The sequence below is a fragment of the Vanrija albida genome (genome assembly GCF_041260175.1).
Source record: "Vanrija albida strain AlHP1 chromosome Unknown contig_2, whole genome shotgun sequence".
NCBI lineage: Eukaryota > Fungi > Basidiomycota > Tremellomycetes > Trichosporonales > Trichosporonaceae > Vanrija > Vanrija albida.
The window spans coordinates 1,548,680-1,564,996 of record NW_027191421.1 but is presented as its reverse complement, the minus strand read 5'-3'; the positions used below and the strand labels follow the sequence as shown (position 1 = coordinate 1,564,996).

The 16,317-nt window shown below is 63.1% G+C and overlaps 7 protein-coding genes across 7 annotated transcripts; 3 read left to right on the top strand and 4 right to left on the bottom strand.

Annotated features, from left to right (window-relative positions):
• Window positions 1-1,151: 1,151 nt before the first annotated feature.
• Q8F55_002249 (uncharacterized protein) lies at window positions 1,152-6,042 on the top strand (the record flags this gene model as incomplete). The annotated part of the gene is made up of 7 exons (XM_069350856.1): window positions 1,152-1,350; window positions 1,431-1,710; window positions 1,766-2,538; window positions 2,592-2,660; window positions 2,723-3,060; window positions 3,112-5,982; window positions 6,034-6,042. The coding sequence occupies 7 exons, from the start codon at window positions 1,152-1,154 to the stop codon at window positions 6,040-6,042; spliced, it is 4,539 nt and encodes a 1,512-aa protein (XP_069211242.1).
• Window positions 6,043-6,473: 431 nt separating this feature from the next.
• alp4 (gamma tubulin complex Spc97/GCP2 subunit Alp4) lies at window positions 6,474-9,547 on the bottom strand (the record flags this gene model as incomplete). Its single annotated transcript, XM_069350855.1, has 10 exons — window positions 6,474-6,569; window positions 6,620-6,793; window positions 6,833-7,583; window positions 7,621-7,713; window positions 7,751-7,998; window positions 8,033-8,231; window positions 8,270-8,622; window positions 8,655-8,800; window positions 8,837-9,404; window positions 9,443-9,547. 10 exons carry the CDS (start codon window positions 9,545-9,547, stop codon window positions 6,474-6,476), a joined length of 2,733 nt encoding a protein of 910 aa, XP_069211241.1.
• Window positions 9,548-9,805: 258 nt separating this feature from the next.
• On the bottom strand, window positions 9,806-11,909 carry Q8F55_002247 (uncharacterized protein; the record flags this gene model as incomplete). Its single annotated transcript, XM_069350854.1, has 6 exons — window positions 9,806-9,865; window positions 9,901-10,051; window positions 10,097-10,454; window positions 10,489-10,514; window positions 10,562-11,394; window positions 11,433-11,909. The coding sequence occupies 6 exons, from the start codon at window positions 11,907-11,909 to the stop codon at window positions 9,806-9,808; spliced, it is 1,905 nt and encodes a 634-aa protein (XP_069211240.1).
• Window positions 11,910-12,015: 106 nt separating this feature from the next.
• IES6 (chromatin-remodeling complex subunit ies6) lies at window positions 12,016-13,076 on the top strand (the record flags this gene model as incomplete). Its single annotated transcript, XM_069350853.1, has 4 exons — window positions 12,016-12,194; window positions 12,264-12,342; window positions 12,390-12,840; window positions 12,877-13,076. 4 exons carry the CDS (start codon window positions 12,016-12,018, stop codon window positions 13,074-13,076), a joined length of 909 nt encoding a protein of 302 aa, XP_069211239.1.
• A 297-nt stretch (window positions 13,077-13,373) lies between these two features.
• MPC1 (pyruvate transporter mpc1) lies at window positions 13,374-14,173 on the bottom strand (the record flags this gene model as incomplete). The annotated part of the gene is made up of 6 exons (XM_069350852.1): window positions 13,374-13,657; window positions 13,709-13,809; window positions 13,959-13,978; window positions 14,013-14,062; window positions 14,112-14,114; window positions 14,169-14,173. The coding sequence occupies 6 exons, from the start codon at window positions 14,171-14,173 to the stop codon at window positions 13,384-13,386; spliced, it is 453 nt and encodes a 150-aa protein (XP_069211238.1). The 3' UTR covers window positions 13,374-13,383.
• A 372-nt stretch (window positions 14,174-14,545) lies between these two features.
• On the top strand, window positions 14,546-15,493 carry Q8F55_002244 (uncharacterized protein; the record flags this gene model as incomplete). Its single annotated transcript, XM_069350851.1, has 5 exons — window positions 14,546-14,641; window positions 14,697-14,819; window positions 14,875-14,922; window positions 14,955-15,003; window positions 15,063-15,493. 5 exons carry the CDS (start codon window positions 14,546-14,548, stop codon window positions 15,491-15,493), a joined length of 747 nt encoding a protein of 248 aa, XP_069211237.1.
• A 139-nt stretch (window positions 15,494-15,632) lies between these two features.
• ELC1 (elongin C) lies at window positions 15,633-16,186 on the bottom strand (the record flags this gene model as incomplete). The annotated part of the gene is made up of 4 exons (XM_069350850.1): window positions 15,633-15,663; window positions 15,825-15,947; window positions 15,982-16,027; window positions 16,072-16,186. The coding sequence occupies 4 exons, from the start codon at window positions 16,184-16,186 to the stop codon at window positions 15,633-15,635; spliced, it is 315 nt and encodes a 104-aa protein (XP_069211236.1).
• Between the last annotated feature and the right edge of the window lie 131 nt (window positions 16,187-16,317).

Here is a 16,317-nt window from a genome sequence, read left to right as displayed (position 1 = left end):
CCGTTAGGTCTGCCGCGGCAGCCTCTGCTCGCCTGCTCCCCGCTTGGCGTAGTGCATTCCCCCACGCGTCTAGCGGCGACGCTGGCTGCGGGTGCGTGGCAAAGCGTATCACTCGCGGCTTTGCTGCTTGCACTCGTTTGCAGCACGCCTGCACACCTTCCCCTGCCGCCCCGGATCATCGTTGCATCCATCCCACTGCCACCTCCCTCTCGACGAGCGACACGCTGCGACTGCGCGACTGGCCGTCTGCGCTGCCTGCCAACCACGCGAGCGCCGTCCCTGTCCTTGTGCGACATTTTCTCCTTTCGACACGCCCTGGTTCAGGACTGCCCGACCTACCGCCCGACCTACTGGCTGGCCAGACTGCTGCTCGACGAGCAGAGCAGAGCAGAGACCACCGGACCACCTCTTACCCATCACACACCGCGTTCTCTGCAACACGAGCAGAGCTGCACCCGCCGCGCCGCGCCAAAACGACGACCCGACCCGCCACTTTGTACAGACAGGTCCCGGCCCCCCTCTCTCCTTTCTTCCCCTTCCTCGCTTGTGCCTCCCTTCTCCCCCGGCTCCTCCCCTCCCCTCCTTGCCCCGCCCGACCACCCTCGATCTTTCGTGTCTGCTACCTACCACTCGTGCTGTTGTTCTCGACATTGTTGCCCAACAACCCCCAGAGTCAGTGGCAACCGCGGGCTTGCTGCCTAGAATCAGGGCACCACCCAAAGCCAACAGGGTAAAACACAACATCGCAACCCTCCATTGTCCATTGCAGAGAAGGGCCACCGCCGACCGACCGACCCACCACCCACCACACCACCACCACATCCGCCAGCACGCACGCACCAGCCAGCACGCACACACGTCTTCATCACTTTGACGCTTAGCAAACCACCACCATCAATCCATTATACCTCGAGACCCACCACTACTAGTCGTCTGTCCGTCACAAACCGAGACTCCCTGCAGCGACATCGCCGCTTCGCTCATCGCGTCGTAGCACGCACACGCCGCGTCGACGCCCAGCCGCCGCTCCCGTCTCCAACCACCACCCGCCCCGCGGCCGCCGCCATCGACACTCGTTCGATACAACCCCCCCTTCGCCGCCTTCTTCACCCACCACCACCCCACACACTTCGTGCCCCTACGCGCGCGACATGTCGGTCGCCCCTTCTCCGCGCCGACGGGCCTCGCTCGTAGCGTCGCCCACCCCATCATCACCCACGGCCTACTCGAGCATCCCCAGGCCGCAGTCGGCCTCGGGGCGATACAGGGCCTTTGGCAGCGCGCCACCGTCTGACCCGCTCCCCGCCGTGCCAGCTGGCGACGAGGCCGACAAAGGCCAGGTCCGCGTCGGTGAGTAGGCAACACGGACGATTCATGTCGCCGTCAATGCGCAAGCCATCGCCAGACATGATGATTCTGACGCGTCACAGTGCTCCGCATCCGCCCTTCAGACCCCACCGACAATGGAATCCCCCCTCGCCATCGCGCAGTCCTTGTCCACCCCAGCTCGCAGACCGATGTCCGTGTCAGCGTCGACCCCTCTACTCTGGCCGGCAACACGCCCGCAGGCGCGTCGACGTCAAAACGCCACCCAACCTTTGCCTTTGACCGCGTCCTTCCAGAGCGCGCGACCCAGGTCGACGTCTACAACGCGACAGCACGCGACCGCATCGAAGAGTTTCTGCGGGGATTCAACGTGACCTTTTTGGCGTGCGTACTTCTCATTAGGGACCCTTTTTGTGCACAGCGCTTACTCGCCTCCCAGTTATGGTCAAACCAGCTCGGGCAAGTCGTACACCATGGGCACCACGGGTGACGACGCCGACTACCTCGACATTACAGACACGTCCCGCGCCGGTCTGATCCCTCGAACGGTCGAGACCCTGTTTCGACGCGCAGAGGAGATCCGTCTGGGATCTGGCCCGAACGCCAGCTGGGAATGCCGTGTTTCCTTCCTCGAGCTCTACAACGAGGATCTAATTGACCTCTTGTCGAGCAACGACCTGCCAGTGTCTATCCGTGAGAACCAGGATGGCCGCATTGTCTGGTCCGGCGTCCGCGAGGTCAAGGTCCACAGCGTCCACGACGTCATGCACCTCCTTCAGGAGGGATCCACCCGTCGCCAGACGGGCCAGACGAACATGAACGCGACATCTTCGCGTTCTCACGCAATCTTCTCCCTCACCTTGACACAAACTCGTCGCGCCGACTCGGTCAACGACGACACGCGCGTCAACGGGTCCAAGAGGCCAATGTCGGTCATGGCAATGGGCTCGGGATCGCGCTCCACCACCCCAGTCTCCTTCCGCGGAACACCTCCTTCCGCATTTGGCTCAAAGCTCGGCGGCAGGCCCACCAGCATGCACGTTAGCGCACTCAATGGCCGCGACGACATGGTCACCATCACCAGCAAGTTCAACATGGTCGATCTTGCCGGCTCGGAGCGCCTCAAGCGTACCGCCGCCCAGGGCGAGCGCATGAGGGAGGGTATCTCCATTAACAGTGGCCTGCTTGCCCTCGGCAATGTCATCTCGGCGCGTAAGTATTCACTTATCGTTACGGAGACGCAGTGCTGACATTACCCCTTTCAGTCGCCGAGCCGTCCAAGAACCGCGGTCATGTGCCCTACCGTGACTCAAAGCTCACGAGGTTGCTGCAGGGTAAGTACGCCCATGTGTGACGGCTATTTGGTTGGGGCGTGACAACTGACGACGCCACTTAGACTCGATTGGTGGCAACGCAATGACGACAATGATTGCATGTGTTTCTCCGGTCGAGTTCAACATCAACGAGACGATCAATACGATCAACTACGCCTCGCGCGCTCGGAAAATCAAGAACGCGGTCACCAAGAACCAGCAGGAGGTTGGCTGGGACGACATTGACCACCTGCGCAACACGGTCCTCAAGTTGCGGACAAAGATCGCCGGCCTCGAGACCGAGCCACGCGCCATTAACAAGGTGGCAGAGGCTCCTGACGGCCACGACGACGATGTCCTGCAGCGCCAGGTCATTGACCTCAGCAACAAGCTCGCTGACCTCGAAGATGACTTTAGTCATGTGAGTCTTTTGGCCTCGTTTTGGGATTAGCGTGACTGACTCGGCTTTTAGCTCCAGGACGAGTACTTCAAAAAGTGCCGCGAGATTGTGGCCCTTAGCGACCCCGACATCCTCGAGGACGACAAGCTGAGGCAGTTCAACGAAACCATCGAGCCCGTCGTTCTCGAGTACGAGAAGGTCGTCACCTCGTTGAATGGCCAGCTGGCTGAGCTCCGTGCCGAGGCTGCCATTCACCAGCAGACCCACGAGGACCAAACCAGCGAGCTCTCCAAGACCAGAGATCGCCTGTCCGAACACGAGTCCTATGTCACCGAGCTGCAGGCCAGGATTGCCAAGCTCACAGCAAGAAACGACTCGAGCGAGGGCTACATTCGCGACCTCGAGTCCAAGTTCCGCTCCTTTACCGACAATGACGACCGCCAGACAGAGGTCATCGCCAGCCTCAGCCAGGACATTCAACAACTCAAGGGCGACGCGGCCAAGAGCAACACGTACATCTCGCAGCTCGAGACTCGTGTCGCATCCTCCGAATCGCGTACCAATGAGCTTGCTTCCCTTGTCGAACGCTATGAGCAGGAGGCGGAGGAGCGCGAGAAGTCATTCCGCGATCTCGAAGGCCGTTTGGCGTTGCTGGACAACGGGCACAACGAGCACAGTGATCACAGAGTAGACCAGCTTCTGGAGGAGCTCGACGAGCGCGAGCGCAAGATTGAGGAGCTCGAGGGCCGTCTTCACAGCTCGCACGAGACGCGCGAGCTCGCCCCCGTCGACTCCAAGGCGACTCCTTCCACACCACCCGAGACGCCTCCTGTTCTCCGCACCATTGCCGAGGACTCGAACGCCGAGGTCGAGAAGCTCCGTCGGGAGAACCAGGCGCTCCAGTTCAGGCTCCGTGATCTTGAGCAGCACATTGCCGCTCCCGCCACGCCTGTTCTCGACCCACCAGCAGAGCAGGACGAGGAGCTCGAGACCGACCAGGATGACGACCACGAGGGCGGCAACAAGAGGGGAAGCACTGGCGAGTCGAGCGAGTCGGACACGACGCTGGAAACGCCAAAGCTTGCGAGCCGAACTGTTTCGCCCCAGATCCACGAAGACCCCCTCAACTCGCAGCGGTCACCATACAGCTCATTCCGTTCTGGTGACTTCCGCACGCGCCAGGCCCAGGGTGAGCCGAGACTTCTGCGCCCCCTTTCCTTGTCTCAAGGTTTATCGGCCCTGTCCTACTCGGGCTCGTCGCCTCGCTACTCGTGGAGCGCACCTGGCAACGGCCTCATTGCCTTTGAGAGATCCCCCAAGCTTGACCGCTCGCCCAAGCGCCAGAGCATGCCCTTCGACTCGAAGCCTTTGCGTTCAGCCCAGAGCCTCGAGATTGACCTCAACCTGCTGCAAAAGTCTTTGCAGGACCGCGACGCCCAGCTCAAGCAGCGTGAGGTTGAGATCCTTTACCTGAAGAAGACGCTCTCGCAGGGCACGACCATTGCCACCAGCGCCTCCCAGCTCAACACCGAGGAGGTCATTGACCGCCTGAGGAAGGAGCATGCCGACGAGATTGAGAAGATTTACGACTCGCACAACAAGGCCATGAACTCGATCGAGGACGAGCACACCGAGTCCATCACGGCGATGGAGCAGGAGCTCCAGGCGATTAAGAAGCAGCACCAGGCTGAACTGGACGAGCTTCTTCAGTCCCACCGCTCTAGCCTCGAGGACCTCGATGTCCGCCACCGTGGCGAGCTCCAGGAGTCGAGTGAAATCAAGTCGGCCCTGGATGCCGCCTGGGAGGAGCTCGCCGCGACTGGACGACGCCATCAGGCCGAGCGCGACGCCCTCGTCTCCACACACCACAAGGAGGTCGAGGACCTCGACAGCCGTCACGTCGAGGTGTGCGACACACTGCAGAAGGAGCTCGAGGCGACGACTGCATCGCTGCAGAGCGTCCGCGAGGAGCTGAATTCCGCCAAGGAGGCCAAGGAACTGGCCGAGAAGGAGCTTGCGTCCCGCCCTGATGCCTCGACGGTGATTGCTCTCGAGGAGCACAACATTGTCGTTGCTGCCATGGAGGACATGGAGAAGGAGCTTACCGCTGCCGAGGAGGAGAAGCGCCAGCTCAAGGTCAAGTCCGACCAGCTTCGCTTCGAGCTTTCTCGTGTTCGCGACGAGCACCAGCTCCAGCGCTCATCCGACCTGAGCAAGCTTGCCGAGCTCGAGAACCGCTGCTCGGTCCTCTCGACCGAGAAGGAGGAGCTCAAGCACATGGCTGCCGAGTACAAGAACCGCGACTCGAAGATCTCGATCCTCGACTCGCGCTCTTCGCGTACAAAGCTCCCACCCATTGGCCCTCCCCCCACAGCACCCCTCCCACCACTTCCTGCTGGTCGCGAGGCTGTCCTCTCGCCTGCCCTTACCAACGCCTCGCTTCCCAGGACATCTCACCACGAGGGTTCCATCGACAGCACACGGTCGTCGCGCTACGAGACCCACGAGGGCTCTATTCGCCCCGACTCTGTGCTTACCTCGGCCGAGAACGACCGCGACAAGGCCATTGCCGACCGCGAGGACGCCCTTGCCCAGGTCTCCGAGGCCAAGGAGAAGATGCAGGAGGTCGAGTCCAAGCTCGCCGCCGAGCAGCGCAACAATGAGCAGTTCAGCAAGGACCTCGTCGAGCTCCGCAAGAACAACAGCAAGCTCAAGGTCCGCGTCGACGACGTCAACCGTGAGCTCACCGAGCTCAAGCGCGAGCGTGACGGTCTCCGTCGCGACGTTGTTGAGATGAAAAACGAGCTGGCCGACGCCCAGTACGAGCGCATCGCCGACCGCCAGCGCCTTGAGGGTGCACGGAACGAGGTTGCCCAGTACAAGGCCAAGCTTGACCGCATGGTTGACGCCAAGGTCTCCAAGCGCTCTGACCAGAAGCTCAAGGCAAGTACCATGTGGCATCGCAGTCATAGGCACCTGCTAACACCCCACCAGTGCTTCTAAACCTACATACTTTCGGATATTCGTGTTCGGTGTCTTTCTAATCTCCATTTATATCCCCACCTATTCCACTTGTGCTGTGGAGACTCTGTCGCCCTCGCGCGCCGCGCCGTCGCTGTCGCCACTGCCGCCACTGCACGCCGCCGTGCCCGACTGGTGGGAGAACGAAACGGGGTTCGCAGCATATCTGCACGTGTAGTCATAGCATTTTCGTTGGGTTTTGGTCTCGATTCCCCAGAGGGGCTTGAGCTGGTCTGTCGTGTCACGAAATTACGCCTCTTGTGATACCATCAAACTTGCACATGTGGACAACATAGATGCCGCATGTATAGTGATGAACCGTATAGATAAAGCTGGGGCATTGAGCTGCTGCATCTACTACTACTATAAGGTCGGGGTCTAGGTGTACAGGGGGCCCGTCATGACAGGGTGGGCTACGATCTCAATGTTGTTTGGTGCAGGCGCGTGACGAGCGCCAACAAGACGACATTTTCAGAGCCGGCATTGTAGGTGACAGCGTCGAGATGGAGCTGGGCAGGTTAGTCGTGGTGTCTACAGTCGACGGTCCAGCATCACTCACGTTACTGTGGTGGTTGTAGTTGATCTCAAACTTGTTGATGACGTTCCACCGGTGCGCAGCCTTGGCCGCGTCCGACTCGGTGAGGGGGTCGGCCTTGAAGCGTTGCAGGACTTTGTTAAATGAGTCCTGGTACGAGACGAATGCCGACATTGTCTTCATGAGCTTGGAGTAAACCTGGGGGTGTTAGTTGCGGCCGTCAATAGGGCAACTCACAGAGAGTAATTTCGAGTTGGTGAGCATACACTGCTTGAGACAGGTGTCGAGGAAGTCGACGTGGTCGCGCATGAGCTGGTCAACAGTGCCGACATTGGCGAGCTTGGCCTCGAGGGCGCGCCAGTTGGACTCGAGGACCTCGCCAGTGGCGTATGCGAGAATCTGGCGCACAAACGCGAGCATGCGGGCACGCAGCGCAAACACGCGCGCCTTCCACTGGTCCATGTCGGCGTTGCCAGTCGAGTCGCGCCACATTGGCGCCTTGTGCTCGAGCCACATGGCCGACAGGGCCGACTCGAGGTGGTGGAGGTGGACGAGGAAGCGGAAGATGAGCTGGTAGCGCGTGATGGCTTTGCGTGAGATGACGAGGGAGAGGGGGAACTTGACCGTGTAGTCGAAGGCGAGGGCGTCGATGCCCACGAGCGTGTCGCCGTCCTTTTTGGGTGCGCTGTCGAGGGCAAAGTCCATTCCAAAGTCGATATCTCCACCCTCAGTCATGCTCCCATGGTGCGACACAATCTTGAGGAGCCAGTCGTACAGGTTCTGGGACGCCATGGTGACCTTGAGGTTGTCTTTGTATGGGTCGTTTGAACTCGACGACGCGGGATTTCGCACCGCAAGGTCGAGCAGGGACTGGAGCTTCTGTATTGACACTGATTTGGCAGGCTTGCGTGTGAGGTCGGCACTCGCGAGGTCAAGGAAGTTGGTCAGGAAGTCGGACTGATCGGCGAAGAAGAAGTGTTTGAGGGAGCTGCGGTTAGGTAGGACTCAGATAACAAGATACCTACCGAAGGTGTGGGATGAGTTCTTGTTCTTCGACGAGAAGTCTCAACAGGCTCTGATTTGCGTAGATGTATGCGTCTTCGATGCGTTTGTAGAACCTGTGTGGGTCAACGACAGTAACTTCTTCACACCCACTTGGTCTCGTTCATGACAATATCCTTGTCGCCGTCCGTGTCCACCTCGCCCGGCTTCTTGACCTCGATACCACACTCGCGCATGACGTTGAGGTACTTGCCCGCAAGGAGGATCTTGTGTTTCCATGGCTGAAGGAACGACGGGATGCACGCGCCACCAGGCAGGCGGTTCGTACCCGCCCGTGGTGGTGGCACAGCAGATGTGAGCGAGGGCCCCTTGGACGCCGCGAGCGACGAGCCGTCCCGTAACTGCGGTCAGCCAAGCCCAGCGCTGCCAACCCACTGTGTACCGCCGGTCCCAGTACTCGTCCGTGTAGTCGCTTTCTAGCACGCCCTTGTTGATGTACCCGCTCTCCTTGACCATGAACTCTTCGAATGGGTCGGAGAGATAGCCCGTCTGAATCCATTGCAGCAGCATGCGGCAATAGGGCTGCGACGCGTGGACGAGCAGCTGTGAGTGCAGCGTCGTTGCTGTTGGGTCACTGGATGGGTTAGTGAAGGACCCGTTCCTGGAACCCACCCGCTCATGGTCGCCTCGCGCTCGCAGATGATGCCGAGGACCTCACCGCCGACGACTGGCCCTGACGCCGAGAGCCCCTTCTGCGCACGGATGTTCTTCATCAGGCCCTTGAGCCCTGCGCCGCCGAGGCCGAGCTCTTCTGCCTTGCCGTCCAGCTCATCGTCGTCATCGTCGTCTGACAGATCAGACGCGTCGCCAGCGGCCGTCTCGTCCGCCTCGAGCGCGAGGCACAGCGACGACAGCAGCGACATGGTGTGCAGCGTGGGGTGGAGGTGGAAGTAGAGGGTCTGGAGGGTGAACGTCGCCGAGGTGAGGAAGAGGGACTCGAGCTGGGCCGTGAGGACGCGGTATTCCTGCTGTCAGCCAAGCCCAGCCCACAGCTCACCTTGAGCATGCCCCGGATTCCGCTCCCGAGCGCATGGCTGACCATGCCACACTCTGGGCTATTCCTGATCTCGATCGACGCCTCGACCGACGTGAAGAAGGTCGCCAGCGGCAGAAGCCGGTTGATCAAACTCAGCAGTGACGGATCTTTCGTCAGCCCCAGTAACCCATCCCCAAACCCACCCAAGCTCGGGTCAATACGCCAGCGGGCACCGCGCAGGCGCTGGTCCGCATCCAACGGGTCATAGTCCTCCGCATAGCGGATAAGCGAGCCCTCGACGCCCTGGAGCACGAAGAGCATGTCCTCGCATATCCACGCCTCCTGCACGTCGAGGGGCACGCCGTCCAGGAGCTTGCGCTCAGCGGCCGGCTGCGGCGTGTCGGGCACGGGCACGTCGTTGCGCACGACGACCTCGATGTCGACGTTGCGCTCCAGCACCTTGCCGTCGCGCGAGTCGCGCGAGCGCGCGTGCGTATGCCCGTGACCGTACTCCCTCTCCCTCCGTGTCGAGAGCGACGAGCTCGCGCGCGAGCTCGACGGCGCCGTCTCAGCGACGCGACGCACCGACGTGTGGGACGTCGGCCGCTCGCGCTCGCGCTGCTCGGACGCCGGGCGCGCTGGCTGCCGCCGCTCGAACACGGGCTGCGGGTCGCGCTCGCGCAGGATCGCACCCGCCTCGCCGGAAAGGTCGAGCTCCTCGAAGATGTCTTCCCGGGGAACACGGCGCACTGACGCTAGCGTCCCGGCCACCTGGGGGATCAGCCGCCGTTGTCAACAATGCAGCGCACCTGGTTGAACTCGTGCTTGGTCAAATGGCCGCTCGTCGTGCGCCGCGACGGCCGCGGCGTGAAAGGTACCCGGGACGAGCCTGCTGCTGTCCTCGACGATGCCATTGTATGTAATTGTTGAGTGGTGGTTGCGCCGTCAACAACTCGTAAACATCCAAGGAACGCAACGCGGCAACCGGCTCGGACGCGACTGACGGACGGCGACGGAAGCAATCCCACGTGAGCTCAGTTGTTGTTGTTGCAGCACAAGTGTCCAAATGCTACACTGTAATGCATGCTACTGATAGTGGTCGATCTAGAACGGGACAGGTGTAGTGGGATATGCAGGTACAGTCTGACTCTCCAGAGTCCCGACGCCGGAGCTCACAACGGGCCGTCTCGCTCCCCAGCGTCGAACTTGGTCTCGTCATAGTAGCGGGCGCGCTGGATGTCAGCCGGACTCAGCCACACGCACTCACAATCTTTCTGCCGCCGAAGAGCCGGTCGTCGAGCTGCTTGGTGGCACGCCATGCGCCAGCCATGCCTGAGAACACGACAAACACACGCAGGCAGTCAGCTGGCTCGGGCGGTGGCGGCTCGACCATGTGGAGGACGACGCGTTCGACAATGCTGTGTGGGTTAGTCACTGCGCACACGACACACAACGCCACATACCCGTGATTGGAACACTCTTCGCCAATCTCATCACTAAGGTCCTCGTCCACATCGTCGGGACCCGCCACGAGCCCCGTGAGGCAGATGATGCGGCTCGATTCGCCGAGCCTCTCGCGCTCTTGTCGCAGCCGCTCGTCCTCATTGGCATTGATAATTCGCCCGCGTGATGTCGCAGCCTGCACCCATTTCTTGTTCTTGGCGTTCGCTTTAGCAGCTCTTTGCTTGGCCAGCGCGCGCTTCGAGAGCGGCTTGTTCGGGTCGTCGCCAACGGCGACATGCTCGGCGCTCAAGGCGTGAACGATACCGTCGCCACGAGCACCAATGCCTTGGCCTTCTTTGTGGCCCCATCGTTTCATCACTACGGTCAGCTGGGTATCGTTGATTGAACTTACTCCTCTCGGCGAATGGGAGGCTCTTGCTGCGAGATGTCAGCTGGGTAACGAACAGAGTGGACCTGCTACCCACTCTTCCTCGGTGAGCGGCGGGGGTGCCGGCGCGAGCCCCTTGAACTTGGCGGCAATGGCCGCAAGCTGCTGCTTCTTCTCCTCGAGCTGGCGCGCGAATTCTGGGTCGGCGTTGGTGCTAGGCTCCGCTGCGACAGGAGCCGGTGGCACCCGTGGTGGGAACGGCGGCTGCACAGGAGGCCGAGGGAGCGTCTGTGGTGGCGGCGGCGGGGGCGCGCCGGATGCGAGATGCGCTGGCGGAGGGCGGAACGGCGCAGGGGCACCGGCAACCAGGTGCGCTGGTGGGGGCTGGAATCGGGGCGGAGCAGCGGGAGGCGGTGGTGGTGCCGCTGGCTGGGACAGTGCCATTCGACGGGCGTACGCATCGTCTCCCGTCGCTGCCTGGCTCATGGCCACACGACGGGCGTACGCGTCGTCTCCTGTCGCCGCAGTCGACATGGCCGCGCGCCGGGCATACGCATCGTCGCCCGTCGCGGCGGCAGGCGGCCGTGGCGGCACATCCCTCGGAGGGGGCGGGTCGCGGGGCGGGCTTCGCGGCGGTGGGGGCCGCGCTATTGACCTCGCCGGGGGCGGGGAGTACGCCTTGGGCGGCGCCCATGCCTTCGGCGCATCGCGTCTCGGCCCTGCGTCATCACTGCTGTCCGAGTAGTCGCTGCTGTCGTCGCTGAGCTCGCCGGCGGCACGTCGCCGCCTCAGCTCGAGTAGCTGCGCGCGGCGCTCCTCGCGCAGCTTCTTTCTGTAGTTCTGGTACTCGCCCAGGTCGTTGGGGTTGTTGGGGTCGTAGTCCTCGTCGGGCTGGAACGTATGCGCTACCCATTCCTGTCTGCGCTTCTTCTGTCCCGTCAGCTCATCGCGCCCCGCCAGCCACCCACCTTCTTCTTCTTGCGCTTCTGGCCCTCGTCGCCGCGCTCGCGCTCGCGCTTCCGGTCCTTGTCGGCCGCAGCGAGCGTCATGGCCGGCGCGCGCGGCTTGTCGTCTGAAGCATCGGCCGGGGTATTCAGCACCGGAGCAGCTTCGACGACCGCCGCTGCTGGGGCCGTCGCGAGCGCCGAGTAGACGGCCGGGGAGATGGCGGGTCGCGAGACTGGTTTCGGCTTGTGGAGGCGCGGGGCAAACTTGAGTGCGGCAGAGGCCGCGGCAGATGCAGCCGCGGACGGTGTGGACGAGGACGAGGACGGCACCGCCGCCTTGGGGGCCTCTGCTTGCGGCCTCGAGCTTGGCTTCGGGGCCTCCACAGCTGGTGTTGACACCGACACCTTTGAGGGCGTTGATGCCGCGGCGCCCTCGGCCTCGGCAGCCAGCGACTTTGCCTTTTCCGAGGTGAACTTTATGCCGGAGAAGAGGGACATTGTGGGCTGCGCCGTCGTGGGCTATCGCGGCGTGCCAGCCCGAGGAATGAAGGCGGGGCGGGGGGTGACTGATGCGATGGCCGAAGGACGACAACAAAGCGACGTGATGGGGCCAAGGTTTAGAGATGACGGAGCCAACGCCGGCAACGCCGCGTCGTGCCGCCCGCCCGCCCACCGACAGTGTCATTGTGATGGCTTCGCTCTTCCCTCGTTCAACCACCTACCGCACCCACCTACCGCACCAGCACCAACGCGCGTGCCGCCCACCAACACACACTATATAATGTGAGTCACAGTGTCAATGCTCCACATCCCTTCCCCACCGCATCACCCCCCTAACATGCCCCCGCGCAGGCCACCAAAACCGCCTCCACGAAACGGTCCTCGCAAGTCGAACGCGAGCACGCCGGCGCCAGCAGCCGATGAGGGGCCCGTACGTTTGCCGCATGCGCTCACCACCTTCCCCGCTGACGCCGACAGACGCTGCTCGACCAGCTCAACTATGCTGACACGCCGCGCCCGTTCAAGAACGCAAACTTTGTGTCCAAGATGCCGGCGCGCACGGCGTCGGGCGCCTCGGCTGCCGGCTTCAAGAAGAACGTCAAGCAGATCTTAACGCTCGAGCGCGAGCGCGTGTCGGGCGGCGACGGGTTCCTGTCGGCGGCGCAGACGGCGGCCAAGGCGCGCGGCGAGACGATTGAGCCGCAGAAGAAGAAGAAGAAGGAGAACCCCGTCGGCAGAACAAAGGTGCTCTCGGGCGCAGCGGCGCAGCGTGCGCGCGCCAACGCCAACCGCTCGGGGTTCAACACGCCCCTCACCATTGACGACGAGAGCGTCATGAGCGGGACTGTGACGCCGGCCGACGACGACGACGACAAGATGGAGATTGACGGGCTCGGCGACGAGGTCATCCACCGGGAGATCATTACCTGTGGGTTGGCTCATGTGGATCGTGCTGACCCGCCAGACCACACACCAACCGCGCCGCCTTCCCTCCTGCCAGCGAAGAAGTACTGCGATATCACGGGCCTGCAGGCGGCGTACACCGACCCGCGCACCAAGCTGCGGTACAAGGGCGTCGAGGTGTGGACCATTGTCCGCAATCTCGGCCCTGGTGTGGATCAGTCGTACCTCGCACTGCGCGGAGCGCAGACGTCGCTGAAGTAGACAGTGGGGTGTGTGACAGGCTGTCTGGCAGGCTGTCTGGCCCTGCTGCTCTCTGCCGCCGCGTACATCATCGCCCGTACCGTCCCCTCCCCATACCCCCCACCGCCCCCCTGTATTGCCTGCCATCGCTACATCGTTCTGGCAGCAGACTCGCGCCTGCGATTTTAGAAACATTTTCTGTATCCTATGTACCCCTATCCCCGCCGCGTCGGGTGCTATCGACCGACCGGGCCCGTGTCTCACGTCCAGCACGCCCGCGTACACAAAGCATGCCGGTGCGCGATGCTCTATGCTAGATGGTTTGCGTCTAGGCGCTCTTCGCGCTCTTGGCGGCGTCGACGGCGGCGAGCACCTTGGAGGGCTCGCCGGCGGCCGCGGCGGCCTCCTTGAGCTCCTCCTCGGGCTTGGGTGTTCCGTCGGCGTTGTAGAGCTCGGGGTGCTTCTTCTGGCGGCCGCCAAAGTACCAGTAGTTGAGGAAGCGGAGCTCCTGCAGCGACTGGGCGGCGGCGTTTGTGCCGTGGCACGCGAAGAGGAGGTAGTTGCGCGGCTGGACGCGCCACGCGAAGCGCATGAAGATCATGCTGGTGGTGTGAGCGGGTGTGACGCAGTCGCACGGCAACAGCAACACTCACGAGTACACGGCGAGCGTGGGCGACATGACGCCAGAGATGTACTCCTCGTCCTTGTTGACGACGTCGGCGATGGCAGCGAGCGGCAGACCCCAGTTGGCGACCTGTGGTGTTAGTATCGGCGCGTGGACCGTGTTGTGCCGGGTGGCAGCGCGGGCGGCGCGCGTCGCGTGCGGCATGACAACTCGGCAGCGTGTGCGCGCGCCCTGCCCTCCGCCGTACGCGCTGCCCCCCCGCGCGAGATCAGACTAACCGGGCCCCAGAAGTGCGTGCCTTTGCGTCAGCGCAGCAAAACACCAGCACCCACTGAAGAAGTAGCTGCGGCCCTCGGGCGACTTGAGCCAGTTGACGAAGCGGCTGGGGGCGGGGGTGAGCTGTGACTGGGGAGCCGGGGCAGGTGACTCACGACCTGGGAGAGTTAGCGTTGCCCTCCGGAGCCCACTGCCCACGGCGCCGCACTCACGCCATGGTTGTTGCTGCTTGTTGTTGTGAACGTCGACGGCTAAGGACGACTTGCAGCACGTCTTTGTCGACTCCAAACCTACATTCCCCAGCGAGCGAGTGCGGGGGCCGGCGGTCCGCGTCTGCCACATGACTGGTTGGGGGCGGAAACGCCGATTAGGCGGGTCATTAGGACGGTGGCGTAATCAGCCACGTGGGGTTTCTAATGGGGATTTTCTAATACCCCGGAACCTAATTCCCACGTGGCGTCGGACGCCTTCGGGCGAGACGAGATATGACGATCGTGACGACTGAGGCGACGCCTCGCGCCTCGGGCCAGCGACTCGCGACTAGCCGGGTCGCACACCACGATCGGGTGTCGCCCTCGCGATAGCAGCAATGACGCTCCCACCACCGCCCATGTCAGAAGCACCACAGGACAACATGGCTGCCCGCGCCCTCGCCACCAAGCTGCGCGAGCTCTCGACCTGCGAGGTGGGCGCTGCCTCGCTCACTGGTGTACACGGCTCGCTGACGCCCGCCTGCTCAGATCGCCGACGCGCTGCTCAAGCTCGGCGTGCCATCCGGCGGCCTCGTCCCCGACCTCAAGATGTACTCGCCCCTCTTTGAGGCGGGCGACACGCGCATCGCCGGCCCGGCCTTCACTGTCGAGGTGTGTGGCACCGTGCCCGCTGCCGCTGCCCCTCCCGCCCAGCTGACCCCGCCAGATGGTGCCCGTCGCGCACCCGGACAAGAGCAAGCCCGCGCAGCACTTTGTACGTTTGCGCTGCAGCCCCGCTGACGCCAGGTCGACGGCGCGCCGCCCGGCTCGGTCATCTTCATCTCGACGCCGCAGGGTGAGTGCCGTGGCCAGCGGCAGCAGCCAGCCTTCCCCACCCGCCCGCTGACGCCCTAGGCACCCGCTCGGGCTGCTGGGGCGGGCTCATGTCGACCGCCGCGCAGGCCAAGGGCGTCGTCGGCGCCGTGCTCGACGGCGGCTTCCGCGACATCAACGAGCACCGCGCGCTCGGCTTCCCCGTGTTCGCGCGGCACCACTCGACGCTCGGGCCGGGCACGTTCACGCGCGTGCGCGCCCTCGGCGCGACGCTCACAATCGACCCGTACCCGCCCCACGCGGAGCCGCGGTTCCCGAGCACGACGGTGCGCCCGGGCGACATTGTCGTCGCGGATCTCGACGGCGTCATCGTCGTGCCCGTCGAGCTGGCTGAGGACGTCATCGCCAAGGTCGGCCCGGCGCACGAGGCCGACGAGAAGGTCCGCGCCGACCTCGTCGCGGGCAAGGGCGTGGCTGAGAGCATGCTCAAGTGGAGGGGCAAGGCGCCGTAGTTAGCCAGCTGCCGCGCTACGAGGCGGGCCGAGGGCATTCGTTGTCATAGCCCAGTCGTCAGAAGAAGATAAACCGGCCAAGCTCCTGCAGACTGGTATAGATGCATGGTGGTTGTAGTTGTACAATGGTGGGGTGTCGTCATGTGTCGAGGTAGTCGGCCGCCGTGAGGCTAAGGGCGTCAGCGTGGGTGGCCGTGGGTGTGGCCGCCGCCACTCTCTGCACGGCTGGCACCTCCTTGCACCTTCCTCCCTCCGCGCGCCGTCTCCGCGTCTCCACGTCTCCTCCCCTCGCCAACAGCCGAAGCCAAGGCACACCCCCACGCCCACTCACAGCTCGAGCGCAATGTACGGGTCAATGCGATCCGCAAAGTCCTCGCGGATGTCGGACGACGAAAAGTCGGCGTACTGCACCTTGAACGCGAGGTACTCGATGACCTTTTGAACGATGATGCCGCTGGCGTCAGCGGAGAGGAGGAGAGCCTACGCACCGGTAGTGCAGCCTGCACGTCTTGTTCTCTGCCTCCTGGAACGCGGCTGGGATGCGTCAGCTCGAGCTCCGCGGAATAGGGCGAGCTAACCGTCCTCGTCGAGCATTGCCTTGAGCGTGCCGCTCGCGATCGCAATGTTGCGCGGCACGACAAACGAGTAGCCGTCGTCCGACTCGAGGATGACAAAGTCGTCGTCTGCTGGCATGCTGTGGTGGGAGGAGCGAGGGAAGGTGCGCGTCTTGTTGTTGCGCGAAGACAATGGTTGACGCGATTGTGGAGGTCGGCGGGAGTATTTCGCCGAGGACGACTTTGACGACGAGTGCAACCATTCTACTG